Consider the following 15,343-nt stretch of genomic DNA (forward strand, 5'->3'; position numbering starts at 1 on the left):
AGCATTCCTGAAAGAAAGGATATTGCGGAGACATGGCTTAGCCACAGAAGTAAATAAAGCTGTGAGGACGGGGCGTGAGTCGTGCTTGGGTAGCTCAGTTGGTAGAGCACTTGTCCGCGAAAGGCAAAGGTCCCGAGTTCGAGTCTCAGTCCGGCAAACAGTTTTAATCTGCCAGGAAGTTTCAAACATACTGTAGTCTAGATGGCGCCGATAGTCAGAAGACGCTAAGCGTGGCATAGGCCACCTGTCGTTTCTCGAGCTACCACGCCTGGCGGAGCGGGCGCCACGAACGTGTTAAAACGGATGCATCGCGGGCATAAATATTGCGCAATAGTGTTGCGTCGGTTTTGGCTTCGCACTTCCGCGCAGCATATTGACGTAATATTATTACGCGGTAAATGCTGATCTTGGCCGTGCGGTCTAACGCACGGCTTTCCGGGAGGGAGGAGCGCCTGGTCCCCGGCACGAATCCGCCCGGCGGATTTGTGTCAAAGTCCGGTGAACCGACCAGTCTGTGGATGGTTTTTAGGCGGTTTTCCATCTGACTCGGCGAATGCGGGCTGGTTCCCTTATACCGCCTCAGTTACACAATGACGGCAATTGCTGCGCAAACAAGTTGTCCACGTACGCGTATACCACCATTACTCTACCACGCAAACATAGGGGTTACATTCGTCTGGTGTGAGACGTTCCCGGGGGAGGGGGGGGGGGGGGGAGGGGCGAACCGCGCACAATAACCCTGGGTTCGGTGTGGGGCGGCGGAGGGGTGAAGTGGACTGCGGTAGTCGTCGTGGGTTTGTGGACCACTGCGGCTGCGGCGGGGACGGAGCCTCTCCGTCGTTTCTAGGTCCCCGGTTAACATCCAATACATCCAATACAAATGCTGATCGTGTGAGGGTCATGTAAACCACGGTGGAACCGTGTCGGTGCAGACGATGACCGCTGCCTACGCACCTGGGTACATGTCGGCGTCGGAGCTGAAGAGCACGCAGAGGCCGGTCTCGTAGTTGACGGCGCGGCACGACTCGTTGGCCTGGCAGGCGTCCAGGCAGTCGGTGAGCATGAGCGTGCCCGGCAGCGAGTCCAGCAGGTCGCTCGGCGCCGAGAACACGTAGCCCGTCACCAGCTCGAAGCCCGCCAGCTCGGGGTCGCACTCCTCCGGCGCCCCGTACCTGCACAGCGCCGTCACCTGCTGCCTTACTCGCGTCTATTCTCGGTCCTCATTCACTCTTTCAAGCCTTGAAGGTAACAGGCATAAAACACGGGGACCCGAAGGTTACCTATAACTGGTACAGAAAGCAGACTGCAGTAACGAAAGTCAAACGGCGTGCAAGAGTGTCAGCGGTATTTGAGCAGGGCGTGAGGCAGGATTGTAGCCTCTTACAGATGCTATTCAATCTGTGTATTGAGCAAGAAGTAAAGGAAGCAAAGGGAAAATTTAGAAACGGAATTAAACTTCGTGGAGAAGAAATAAACACTTTGAAGTTTGCCGATGACGTTGTTACTCCTTCAGATATGGCAAAGGAATTACGACAGCTGAACGGAATTGATAGACGAAAAAGACGATCGCATGAAACCCAGCTCGCGCTATTCGTCCACGAGACTCAGAGGGCCATACACACGGGTTCCCAGGTAGATGCCGTGTTTCTTGACTTCCGCAAGGCGTTCGATACAGTTCCCCACAGTCGTTTAATGAACAAAGTAAGAGCATATGGACGATCAGACCAATTTTGTGATTGGATTGAAGAGTTCCTAGATAACAGAACGCAGCATCTCATTCTAAATGGAGAGAAGTCTTCCGAAGTAAGAGTGATTTCAGGTGTGCCGCAGGGGAGTGTCGTAGGACGTTGCTATTCACAATATACATAAATGACCTTGTGGATGACATCGGAAGTTCACTGAGGCTTTTTGCAGATGATGCTGTGGTATATCGAGAGGTTGTAACAATGGAAAATTGTACTGAAATGCAGGAGGATCTGCAGCGAATTGACGCATGGTGCAGGAAATGGCAATTGAATCTCAATGTAGACAAGTGTATTGTGCTGCGAATACATAGAAAGAAAGATCCTTTATCATTTAGCTACAAAATAGCAGGACAGCAACTGGAAGCAGTTAATTCCATAAATTATCTAGTAGTACGCATTAGGAGTGATTTAAAATGGAATGACCATATAAAATTAATCGTCGGTAAAGCAGATGCCAGACTGAGATTCATTGGAAGAATCCTAAGGAAATCCAATCCGAAAACAAAGGAAGTAGGTTACCGTACGCTTGTTCGCCCACTGCTTTGAATACTGCTCAGCAGTGTGGGATCCGTACCACATAGGGTTGATAGAAGAGATAGAAAAGATCCAACGGATCATTTAGTAATCGCGAAAGCGTTACGGAGATGATAGATAAACTCCAGTGGAAGACTCTTCAAGAGAGACGCTCAGTAGCTCGGTACGGGCTTTTGTTGAAGTTTCGAGAACATATCCTCACCGAGGAGTCAAGCAGTATATTGCTCCCTCCTACGTATATCTCGCGAAGAGACCATGAGGATAAAATCAGAGAGATTAGAGCCCACACAGAGGCATACCGACAATCCTTCTTTCCACGAAAAATACGAGACTGGAACAGAAGGGAGAACCTATAGAGGTACTCAAGGTATCCTCCGCCACACACCGTCAGGTGGCTTGCGGGGCAGGGATGTAGATGTAGATGTCTGTTGAAAACAAATTATAAAATGAATATCGACAAAAGTAAAACAGGGAAAATGGAGTGTAATCAGATTAAATGAGATGATGCCGAAGAAATTAGAGAAGGAAATGAGAGACTAGACTAGAGTTTTCCTATTCGGACAGCAAAATAACTGATGATGTCCCGCGAAGGGAGGACATGAAATGCACACTGCCAATATTAGAAAAAGCGTTTCTGTTGAAGAGAAATTTCTTAACGTCGAATGTAAGTTTGAGTATTGGGACTTCTTTTCCGTCACGTACCGAAAGGTGGCTTGCGGAGTATAGACGTAAAAGTCTGCAGTGTAGCTTTGTACGGAATTGAAACGTGGACGATAAACAGTCCGGACAAGAAGAGAATAGAAGCCTTCGAATGGTGGTGATACAGAAGAATGTTCGAGATTAGATGGCTAGATCCAAGAGAGACTGAATCGAATCGGAGAAAAACGAAATTTGTCGCGCAAATCGATTAAAAGAAAGGTTGTTAGGACACATCTGAGGCAACAGGAAATAGTCTGTGTATGGAGCGTACTGTGGGGTGGAGAGTGAGATCGGTAAAAATTTTGTAAGTATGCCAAGAACTGACTACAGTAAGCAGCTCCAAATACGTTTAGATTGCAGTGATTATCGAGAGATGAAAGGTTAGCACAGGATAAACTATAGTGGACTGATGCGTCAAACGAGACTTAGGACTGAAGAGCATACCAATTACAACAATAATAATAACCTCTCACTTTCGACCGATGTTGGGAGGCCACATCCTGTGGCGCATCTACAAAGATTTCCTTTTTCCATGACGTTTTGGCTAATATTCTTAATTTAGTGTGGACATGTGTAAGTGGTTTCACACTTAACTATCACATGCATCAATAATAATTAGAAGACTGATTACTTTATCGATGAACGAGGCCGAGCGAGGTAGCAGTGTCAGGTCACTGAACTCGCACTCACGAAGATGACGGTTCAAATCCCCGTCATCCAGATTTACTTTTCCGTGACTTCCTAAAACTATTTACGGCAAATTTCTGAATGGTTATGTGGAAGGGAATATGGCCGTTTTCGTATCCTATCCTTCCCCAATCCGAGCTTGTGCTCCGTCTCTGATAACCATCGCCGTCGGGACGTTAAACCTTGATGTTCTTTCCTCCCTTCGAGGATGGGAGAAGAAAGTTGAAAGTATATTAGAAGAAGACACGTTTCGCTTCATGATTAGGTGCAGTTTTAGCATTGCAGTTGATAGTAAAAAGGCGGATTAAGAAAATCAAGGAAAATTACAGTGCAGCCGTAAATTTGGAGAACACTTACGATAATGAAGAACAAAATATTATTTTTAAATGCTTAGGCAGTGTAGAATTACGTACAGGGACAGAAAAGTAGTTCGTTATTTTTATGCGAAGCAAGCTGGAGCAATAAGGTCGGAGGAAATTATATAATACATCAAAATCAGGAAAAGCATAAACTAAGGTTGCTCCCTATCATCACTGTTGTTTAAAGGTCTATCTCGACGTGAGAGTAGTTTCTCGCGGACTGTAGACAACGTGTTACAGTTCGATGAAGACGTAGCATTCGTCGCCGAATGTGAATAGGAATTGACTCGGGCTGTTATTGAAATGGAAAGTGTGCCAGCTGATTGTTATAAACAAAAAGAATGATGAAGTGCAAAGTGTGGGCGCAGCAGGTGGAGGTGCTGGGTGGTCAACTAACCAGTAACTCTCGAAGAAGGGTGGTGGTGAAAATGCTAACATAGACCATCGAATAAACAATCCTCCACGAAATGGACGAACGGCGGGATCGTCGTATTTGACATTCACAAGAATTCGAAAATGAGAGGTGCTTTCGTCAGGTGCGCCGCTGAGGTGATGCTTGGAGGCTGGAGAGGGAACTCTTACTGTTGTGGAAATATTGTGAATGTCTGACACGATGATCCGGTCGTTCGCCCGAGAACTTTTCCTTCATAATATTCGTCAGGAAACCCGAAAGGTCTACAATAATCCCCCAAGTAGAGAAAATAAGAAATTAAAAGTTTGTGAGGTCCTCGTTCCCGTGACGGAAGGGCACTGAAGATATGTTAGATGCGATTGTACACAGGCAAACTGCGCCACATGCGAAGCCTCACCCATTCTCAGCGGCGAGGTCGGACATGTCGAGATCGTTGTCGTCACTGAGGGGCGCTGGCGGGTCCTCGGGAGCGGCCTCCGTCATCCCCAGAACCGTCTCCTCCTCTTCCACCTGAGCCAGCGCAGCGGGAACCAGGAGCAACAGCAGCAGCACCAGAGGCGGCGGTGTGCAACCCATGGCTGGTCGAGATCTGAAACACGCGCACGCAACGCATCAGCACACGAGCGCAGCTGCAGCGCTCTTCTTCACAACTTTACATCTGCTACTACAGTCATTAAGTTTTGAGACTGGCGCCTTTGATGTAGGCACCCACAAGAACCTGGATGTCTCACAAGATGCTGCTTAACAAGGCATATACCTTTTTTTTTAAACTGTTTCAAATTGGCTTTTGACCTGGAGGCCATAAGGCCAGGCCGCGACTTAAACAGATCCACATCCTCGCTCAAAATGTTGCCGTTGGCTGCAAAGCACGTCTGCCAGCGTCCGAATAGCTGCTTTTTGCACCGCTGAAACATCTTGGCAAGAAGGTACTTTATGGCTTTTCTTGCAACAGTCACGACCTCTTTGGATGAACGAAATGTACACCCTTGTAGGAGTTCTTTCGTGCGGGGAAATGAGACAAACGTCGCATGGTACGAGATCAGGTGAGTACGGTGGGTGCACCAAGAGACTGACCTGTTACCTTCCAAGTTTCTCCTGAACGAGCACAGAGCGATGTGCAGGGCGTTGTCGTGTAGCAACAGCCAATTTTTCCCACGCCAAAGATCAGGACTGAAATGATAATTAAATTGACACCCTAGCCGCAAACAGGCGTTGATATACATCACAGGGAACGTGTTCAAAATGTGTGCCCCGACCGGGACTCGAACCCGGAATCTCCTGCTTACATGGCAGACGCTCTATCCATCTGAGCCACCGAGGGCACAGAGGATAGCGTCTGCCATGTAAGCTGACATCTCGGGTTCGAGTCCCGGTCGGGGCACACATTTTCAATATGTCCCCAATGATGTATATCAACGCCTGTTTGCAGTTATGGTGTCGATTTAATTATCATTTCATTCTAGAGAAGCTGCACGGTCATCAATGGTATCTGTTCTATCGGGAACAGACACTACCTTCATATAAAGATAAGGACGATTGAGACGAAATTAATCGCGTAGAGTGCCGGGTCTCCTTGCAGTGGTTTTCGTTCACGTTGCACCATCTGGGATGAATTTCTTGTTAATAATTCTATTTGAAGCAGAAAACAGTTCTAGCCGTACCATGCCTTTGACCTGTCTTGTAACGGTTTTTTTCTGTTACTGGCGTTTCCCCGTTTTCGAGGTGGCGGATTGTCGCTTCAGTTGCGGATCGCACCGGGAACACTTCCGTTATGGTCGCATTGAGAAGTGTCGGATCATCGTCACCACTGCTGATCAAGTCACTATAATCCGATCATCTCTCAGATCTTGCGTCAGGATGCTGACACACGGGCTGGGTATCACGCGATATGTTCGGACCATCAGTCATAATTTTGTACCACGTACCACGGCTCACCGTTACTGTTTATGAGAAATCGTCTACCATTTGGGCGACTGGCACGCTCCAACATTGCAACCTCTTCTCTTGCGAAAAACATCGATACACGTAAAACATGACTCTGCTACTCAATACGACGTCACCATAAACTTTCTGCATCATATGTAACATTTTGGAAGCGGTTTTCCCGAATTTCTGTAGAATTGGATGTTTGTCCATCCTTCCAACTGCGACATACTCGGGTTCTGCGCGCGCTGTCGTATCACTGTCACAACAAACACCTTAATTCTGCTCACGGTGCATGCGCTTTACTGTCTCTTGCTAGGACGAGAGACAGACTCTGACAAGATACTACGCCACGGCGCTATGAGTCCAGTCTCAGAATTTAGTGACTGTGCTAGGTGTATCTCCACTCCGCAAGCCACCTTACGGTGTGTGGCGGAGGTACTTTGTGTACCACTGTCACTTTCCCCCATTCCTGTTGTAGTGGCGAATGGTTCGCGGGAAGAATGATGTTGGTAATCAGCTGTGTGAGTTCATATATCTCTGATTTTACCGTCACATTCTTCTCGCGAAGTATACGTAAGAGGAAGCAATATATTTGTTGACTCCTCTGGGAACGTGCACTCTCGGATTTTTGACAGTAATCCACACCACAATGCAGAGCGCCTCTCATGCAGCGTCTGTGACTGCAGTTGGCTGAGCGCCTCCGAGACACTTTCGCGCGGACTAAATGAACCGAAATGCGCGGCTATTCTTTGGATATTTTCTTTTTCCTCTATCAATCCTATCTGGTACGGCTCCCAGACTGACAAGCAGTATTCAAGTATTGGTCGAACGAGTGTTTTGTAAGCTACGACGGAATGCTGAAAAGTAATGGCTTCGAATTTTTTATGTGGAAACTCTTAATGCTTTTGAAATAATACAAACGTAATCAATATTCTACATCTTTTATCGTCATATCAGCATATTTGCAGGCCACTGCCGCTACAGGGCTCCGAATTGTATCGTGTAACAAAGCCGGTGTGTAACGTAAATATGCCGGTGCTTGAGAAACAGCTTGCTATGATCGAGTTTCGAATTCGAAGAGTTCGTTCACACATGGAGACTCTCTCCTTCAGCATGACAATGAAAGAAAACACACGAGCGCTGCGAGATCTGCAACACCTTGGGTTCACGGTCATCGATCATCCTTCATGCAGTCCCGACTTGGACTCTTCCGATTTTCATCTGTTTCCAAAACTTAAAGAACACCTCTGAGGACTTCTCTTTGTCAGTGACGAAGCGGTACAAGCAGAGATAAGGTTGTGGCTCCCTCAACAAAGTCAGACATTGTACAGTGACGGTATCAACTAAGTGGTCACTCGTTGGGAGAAATGTATTCGTCGCCAAGGTGACTACGTTGAGAAACAAATATGTAGACATGAAGAATAAAGATGTAGAAAGTTAGTATCGTCTGTTTTATGTAAAAATCTTTAAGGGTTTTCATATAAAAACTTCGGTGGCAAGCCTTCGTATTTTCGGGTTCAAACGGAGTTAACTGGATATCTAGAAAACTTGTAGACGAGAGGAAGAAACATCGTTGAAGAATTCAGTTCGGTCTAATGCCAGTTTTCGATAAAACAGCTACCGAGTTCCGCCTTTGAAATCGAGGCAAAGAAATAGCTTTGTTTCTTCTGATCAAACATTTTTCCATGGGTGCCACATAAGGCTTTTTTTTTATTTTTGTTAGTTTTCTGACTGGTTTGATGCGTCTACTGCATACACATTTGTTGAAGTCACAGTTTCGCCAGTAAGGTCATACACACACACACACACACACACACACACACACACACACACACACACACACACACTGATTGTGCGAAAACAGCGAGACAGAAAATGTCCACATTTCAGTGGATACAGCTTGTCTCCCAAGTTTTTAACTCGCATTACAGGTGCTCACTATGGACCCTTACTGGTACGCAGAAAATTTCAATATGAACGTGCGATTCGTTGAAGTCGTTGATACGAAGCCGCAGGAAGGGACGACAGCAGCCCGCTTTAGAAATCTGTTCATTGAGTTGTATACGCATGTGCGAACTAATTCGATGCGACAGTACGAAGCAGATCATTTGTCTCCATGTTGTGACGTGCCTGCCACCGAGTACAGCTACATCACGGCTGGTCTTGCGAATCGAAACTTGAAGAGATACTCTATCCACTGATGTATATCATTTTTAGGGTTTCATACCTCAATCGGAACGTCTATAGGATTTCTTCGCTGTCCGTCCGACTGTCTGTCTGTCAGTCTGTCTGTCTGGCTATCCGACTGTTAAAGACCCTTTTTCTCGGGAGTGGGTAGACGTATCAGGCTGAAATATATGTCAGATATTAAGGTCTACGGCCCCATGGCGGTGTAAACAATTGAAGCTTCTAAGTCAATGAAATCAAAAGGTAGGGCTGTTTCTGCCACGTATTTTGATACTCGCAAACTCACTTACCAAAACCTGTAGGGTAGTTCCCATTGACGTAGAAGGCAGGAAGCCAGGTTTCGCAGTACAAGTAACGGAAAAATTTAAAAAAATTAATTAGTCAATATATAACCCGCAAAATATTTGTTTTGCTGTTTGTTATCCGACTTCAAACTTAGAGACGTTCTCGAAAGTCTTGGAAATTGAGACCGATAACGTGCCAGTATCAGTATCGATTGTTGAGATTCTAGTTTCGCGGTATGGATGAACTGTCTATGTACCTAATTAAGTTAGTACGAAACCCCCAGAGCACGATTCCTTCCCGTAACCGGCCAATTTTTCTCTATGTCTTGCACTTTTGCTGAAACCCTGAATATACTTAGGTTAGGTTAGATTGGAATAACCCTGTAATTCATTAGGCAACGGCTTATTGGACGTTGAATGCTTCTTCGTTTCTTCGTTCTGACAATTCACTCGCACAGCTAGCTACAGAAGGATCTGCCGTTTAATGTGAAATGTTTCGCAAGTGTTTTTCGCACTGCAGGGGGTTTAGCTATTCGTTTGTTACCACGGAAAACAACTCGTAGGAAACTCCTGGGGTTGTAGCCCACGTATTGGGATATCTGATATTTTACACGCGGAACTATCAAGCCATAGAAGAGAAATTTTTCATGTGTAACACTCTGGATAACATCATTTCGAAGTAATAGAGCGCGTTGCACAGCTCCAGGGCTCTATTACGCTGCATTCGCTTGTTTGCAATTACACCCTTTTTGTGCACTTGTCGTGATACCGTTCAGTTTTCGCTCCGCAGCGAAGCGTTCAGACGGCTTTAACACGTAACAGCAATTACTCGTCTGGTGTAATGTATGACAGAATACCCGGCGGTGTCACCGTGTCCCCAGTTTCACTCCAGAGGTACTGTTAGTTCCGAGAACTTGTCCCATAATTAACAACTCAGGCATTATGTGCCTTTGTGCTCGGAATTAGCCAAGCAAAATAATACAATGCAATAATGAACTCTCTGCGTTCCAGCTTACTGAATGCGGAATGCAAGTCAACTAATCATTTTCGATGCGACATTGACGAATTAGGCTGCCGTTAACTATACATAATGCTTTTAAATTATCAAACATGTGTATGTATTAGTACTGTTTCTCGCAAAGCTGTTTTGAGTACTTTGACAGATACTTGTTCTTCGCATACCAGAAACGTGAAAGAGCGCAACGTTCGAGACATTACTGTGTTTCAAGAAGGTTAGGAACTTATTATTATCTTCTTTTTTAAAAATTGCATAATTTAAAACTGGTAGCATACACTTGTTTTTGTTCGTTGTCTGAACCTATTTTATGTATCTACAATCTGAATGGTTTCTTTGGTTTTCACTGTATGAAAATTAGGTAGAACGAAATTTTGCTTTCTATGCAACTGTTATACGTAGCAAAAAAAAAAAGGATTTTTTTGACAAAATAAAACTGCTTGCCAGACCGAGACTCGAAACCGAGATAGGTGGTGTTGTGGTTAGTACACTGGACTCGCATTCGGAAGGCCGATGGTTCGGATCTGCGTCTGGCCGGTGCGCGTCTGGCCATCCAGATTTAGATTTTGCGTGGTTTTCCTAAATTGCTGCAAGCAAATGCCGGGATGGTTTCTTCGGAAGGGCACAGCCAATTCCTTCCCCAACCTTCAAACTTTCTGAACTTTTGCTCCGTCTCTAATGATCTCGATGTCGACGGGACGTTCAAACCTAATCTTCCTTCCCTTCTTCTTTCGAGACTCGAACGTGGTTGAAGCTTTCGTTACCACCGCGATACCGATTGCGCTATCCGAGCACGTTTCGCGGACTGACTGACTGGCATACTCAAAACCCTAGCCTTACAGGTGCAGGGAGGAAGTTCGATAATTGTTAGTGTACTGCCCCGAAAGTCGGAGATCACCGTTCGAGGTCAGGTGCGGTTCAGTCTTAACTGCTCATTAAGTGTCGATCGCACTTTATATTCACTTACGTGTAAACATCATCATTTCAGTTATTCATTTGCTTGTACAGTGAAAACGACGAAACGATCTTTTTTCGTAATTCTCATTAATCGGGCTTTCCTTAGCTGAATCTTCGGCTCATTTTCGTTTCATTAAGGAAAATTCGCGAGTTTCAGAACCTAAAAGATGTAAAATATTCGGCTCTGTCATGCGGAAGCTGCAAATCATCAAAAGCTTAAATCCTGTCTAGTCACACTGAAGATAGTAGTAAATTGGCCAGCCCTAATAGGTGATAAATTATTCTAAAAAGATGAATGCCGCCAAATCAGGCGCTAAATTAGGCGCTCACGTCACGTTCCGAAGTTGCCGTTGCGTACACTTGCTACTGGCTCTACCGGTTCTACAAAACACGCGGGAGGATGAGGTTGCGAGAGAGAGAGAGAGAGAGAGAGAGAGAGAGAGAGAGAGAGAGAGAGAGAGAGAGAGAGGGGGGGGGGGGGGGTAGTTGCCGGAGCCGATTAGCTGCGGTCTTAGTTGTCACTCAGAAAGGAATGTATTGGGCAATATTAGCAGGGGATAAGGAAGTCGTGTGTAGAACTCATCAGAATGGAATGAATGATGACTGTCGAGGAGCATGTATCACATGCAGCAGTTGAGACAGTTTGCATTCCGCTAATTTTATAATAAGCACCGCCGAAATTAGAAAGGGGGAACCAACTGTTTATCCTGCGTTCGACGACAAATGAACTCTCATAAGCAGCATATGCACTCACATTAAGACGAGAAAGGCGTTAGTTAATATTTTTATGTGGATTTTGCTGAGGAACGGAAATCAGAGATGGATTATTTTAAAATAAAAAGAACTGACCAGGTGCGTGAAGAACTCTCTCACTGACGTTTCCGTACAAATTTGATTAGTGGGTATAAAGACAGATCACCCATTCTGGGGACCGAGAATCTCGACGATTTTTGCCTGTTATTGAGATTGATACTGACAAGATATCGCTGTCAATATTTTCGACAATGCTTCAATTTCCATAATATAAATGGACATGAAGTCATACAGGAAACAGGGTACCATTAGCATATTGAAGAACCAAAGAGAGAAATAAACAGGCAGAATACGGCGCTGCGGTCGGCAACGCCTATGTAAGCAACAAGTATCTAGCGCAGTTCTTAAATCGGTTATTGCTACTACAATGGCAGGTTATCAAGATTTTAGTGAGTTTGAAAGTGATGATATAGTCGGCACACGAGCGATGGGACACAGCATCTCCGAGGTAGCGATGAAGTGGGGATTTTCCCGTACGAACATTTTACGAGTGTACGGTAAATATAAGGAATCCGGTAAAACATCAAATCTCCGACATCGCTGCGGCCGGAAAAGATCCTGCAAGGACCAACGACGACTGAAGAGAATCATTCAACGTGACCGAAGTGCAACCCTTCCGAAAAATGCTGCAGATTTCAACGCTAGGCCATCAACAAGTATCAGCGTGCAAACGATTCAACGAAACTTCATCGATATGGGCTTTCAGAGTCGAAGGCCCACTCGTATACCCTCGATGTCTGCACGACACAATGCTTTACCCCTCGCCTGCGCTCGTCAACGCCGACATTGGACTGTTGATTACTGGAAACATGTTGCCAGGTTGTATAGAGCGGATGGACGTGTGCAGTTGGAGTGATATGGGACCCCTGATATGTCTAGATACGACTCTGTCAGGTGACACATATGTAAGCATCCTGTCTGATCACCTGCAACCATTCATGTCCATTGTGCATTCCGACTGATTTGGCAATTATAGCAGGACAATGCAACATCCTACACGTTCAGAATTGCTACAGAATGGCTTCAGGAACACTCTTCTGAGTTCAAACGTTCCTGCTGACCATCAGACTCACTAGACAGGAACATTATTGAGCATATCGGAGATGCTTTGCAACGACCTTTTCAGAAGAGATCTCCACCCCTTCGTTCTCTTACGGTTTTATGGACAGCCGTGCATGATTCATGGTGTCATTTCCTTCCAGCACTACTTCAGACATTGAGAGTGTGTGTATATTAAATTGGGGACCTAGAAACGACGGAGAGGCTTCGCCCCGCCGTAGCCCTCAGTGGTTCACAACCCCACAATAGGCCACCCCACCCGAGCGCTTACCGCTGCGCCACGACACTGTAGGAAATTGATGATCGTAGAGAGTATTTCACAGCAACGGTTTATTTTAACTGTCGATTTTCTCGACAACGGCTGAGAAGTGCATCTTGGTGCTTTGCCACATTACACCTCTGGCCATGAGCTTTTTTTATGCGCGGTATGAATTGAATCTGAATTTCACAATTGGCGGCCTCCCCTTGTTAGTGTAATTGAGGCAGAATAAGGGGAACCAACCCCCATTCGCCAAGGCAGATGGAAAACCGCCTTAAAAACCATCCGCAGACTGGCCAGCACACCGGACTTCGACACTAATCCGCCGGGCGGATTCGTGCCGGGGACCGGGACGCCTTCCCGCTCGGGAAGCAGCGCCTAAGATGGCGCGGCTAGCCGGCCGGGCTACTTCAGACGTTCATCGAGTCCATGCCACGTCGTGTTGCGGCACTTGTGCGTCTTCGCTAGGGCCCTACATGATACTGGGCAGATGTACCAGTTTCTTTGGCTCTTCAGTGTATATGGATTATTATTTGAATTATTATTTGGCACAATGCCCTCTGCACGTCCAACAGTTTGTAGGGGGAATTTATGAACGTCAGAATGAGAATTCAACTCTGCAGTGGAGTGTGCGCTGATACGAAACTTCCTGGCAGATTAAATCTGTGTGCCGGACCGAGACTCGAACTTTACAGAAACTCTCCTGCGTTGTTTGGAAGGTAGGAGACGAGGTACTGGCGGAAGTAAAGCTGTGAGGACGGAGCGTGAGTCGTGCTTGGGTAGCTCAGTTGATAGAGCACTTGCCCGCGAAAGGCAAAGATCCCGAGTTCGAGTCTCGGTCCGACACACAGTTTTAATATTCCAGGAAGTCTTATATCAGCGCACACTCCGCTGCAGAGTGAAAATCTCATTCTGGAAACATCCCCTAGGCTGTGGCTAAGACATGTCTCCGCAATATCCTTTCTTTCAGGAGTGCTAGTCCTGCATGGTTCGCAGGAGAGCTTCTGTAAGGTTTGGAAGGTAGGAGACGAGGTACTGGCGGAAGTAAAGCTGTGAGGACGGAGCGTGAGTCATGCTTGGGTAGCTCAGTTGGTAGAACACTTGCCCGCGAAAGGGAAAGGTCCCGAGTTCGTGTCTCGGTCCGGCACACAGTTTTAATCTGCCAGGAAGTTTCCATTTATGAACATCTTGTATTTGAGATAGGATGAAAAATGTGCTCTGGTTATAGATGCGAAATTTTAAATAGCTTCGCGATTTATTTCAGAAATGACCCAAATATTTTATCGTCTCTGATAACCCTAAGGACGTTTGTATGTTGTGCAGTACATAACGTGTTACATCCGGTACTTTATTCTCGTTTTTCACTCATGTTGTTACACTCACCACAGTACACCTCCCCTATCGGTAATAGGCTATTTCCCCTCGCTTCGTGCATATTCATATTGTGACATGTTGATGTGGACTTGATAAATACCATTTCTTTGCTGCAAATCTCATTGCATTATTAAAGTGTGTACTGCACTGTTAAGCAATCCCTGTGTTAATCATCGCGAGGAATCCCAATTAACGCGGAAGTCAGTTTTCGAGCTCGGAGTCTTCCCGCCACATTAACAAAGCGCAGTGCGCGGCAGCGCGTCGATCGCGTGAGAAACGGATCTTAATTGCGCAGCAGGAAAGACACGATGTCGTAGATAGGACGGAGAAGGTGCGCCAGAAGCGAGCCAGCTCTTTCGTACTTTCGCTTCTGGCCCGCTGCTGAACAGGCGTCAGATAAGATATCCCGCAGCATTTTCACACGGTGTATGGCCGGGTAGCAGCAGCAAACGTCGACGTTCGGTGTGAGTCAGCGTGGGATACGCGGAAGGCGGCTCGCGCCAACTTAACTGTACGCAGGCAGCGGGCCCAGTTAACCCGGAACAATGAGTGGGACCGCTCCGCCCTAGTCGGCGGTAGCCAAGCAGCCTGTCGGTCTGTCCCGTTGCCAAGTGGGAGCATTCTCTTCGGCCTACACGGAGGCATCCGACCCTGCTGTTGGCGTGACTTGATACGCTAGGTGTCTCGCAGCTGAGTTAACTTCAGCACTCCCAGGCGTCATTACCGAGCCATTTCGCGTCCACTATTACGCTTTGGCCTCCGCTAAACGCCTCCGAGCATAATTATCTTTTGGGATCACAACTCCGTTGCAACATAGTCATTTTGAGATTGTCCAGCCTCACCGCTGAGTATCTTCTTTGGGTCATATTATCTTTCCGCGCTTCCTGAAATTCTAAGAATCTCTTTCTCGATCAGTCGTCTTTCAACTTTACATAACCATGTCGACATAATAGTACGTCGCTTAATGCCAACCACTTTTGTACGTTGTCGGACGCCTCAGTTTGCTACTCTAAATAAATTCCAAACGTTGGAT

The 15,343-nt window shown here is 46.3% G+C and overlaps 1 protein-coding gene and 1 non-coding gene across 2 annotated transcripts in view; both read right to left on the reverse strand.

The window, feature by feature from the left end:
* Window positions 1-15,343, reverse strand: part of LOC126195525 (uncharacterized) — a 237,150-nt gene that overhangs the window by 142,342 nt on the left and 79,465 nt on the right. Inside the window, exons 2-3 of the mRNA XM_049934152.1 lie at window positions 4,834-5,025; window positions 955-1,172 (exon numbers count right to left, since the gene is read on the reverse strand). Coding sequence (XP_049790109.1) covers window positions 955-1,172; window positions 4,834-5,012 — 397 coding nt within the window. The 5' untranslated portion in view covers window positions 5,013-5,025. The remainder of the gene's footprint in view (window positions 1-954; window positions 1,173-4,833; window positions 5,026-15,343) is intronic.
* Trnat-ugu (transfer RNA threonine (anticodon UGU)) lies at window positions 5,684-5,758 on the reverse strand. Its single transcript has one exon. It is a non-coding gene; the product is annotated as a tRNA-Thr (tRNA).

This window comes from Schistocerca nitens, chromosome 7 (assembly GCF_023898315.1).
Source record: "Schistocerca nitens isolate TAMUIC-IGC-003100 chromosome 7, iqSchNite1.1, whole genome shotgun sequence".
Taxonomy (NCBI): domain Eukaryota; kingdom Metazoa; phylum Arthropoda; class Insecta; order Orthoptera; family Acrididae; genus Schistocerca; species Schistocerca nitens.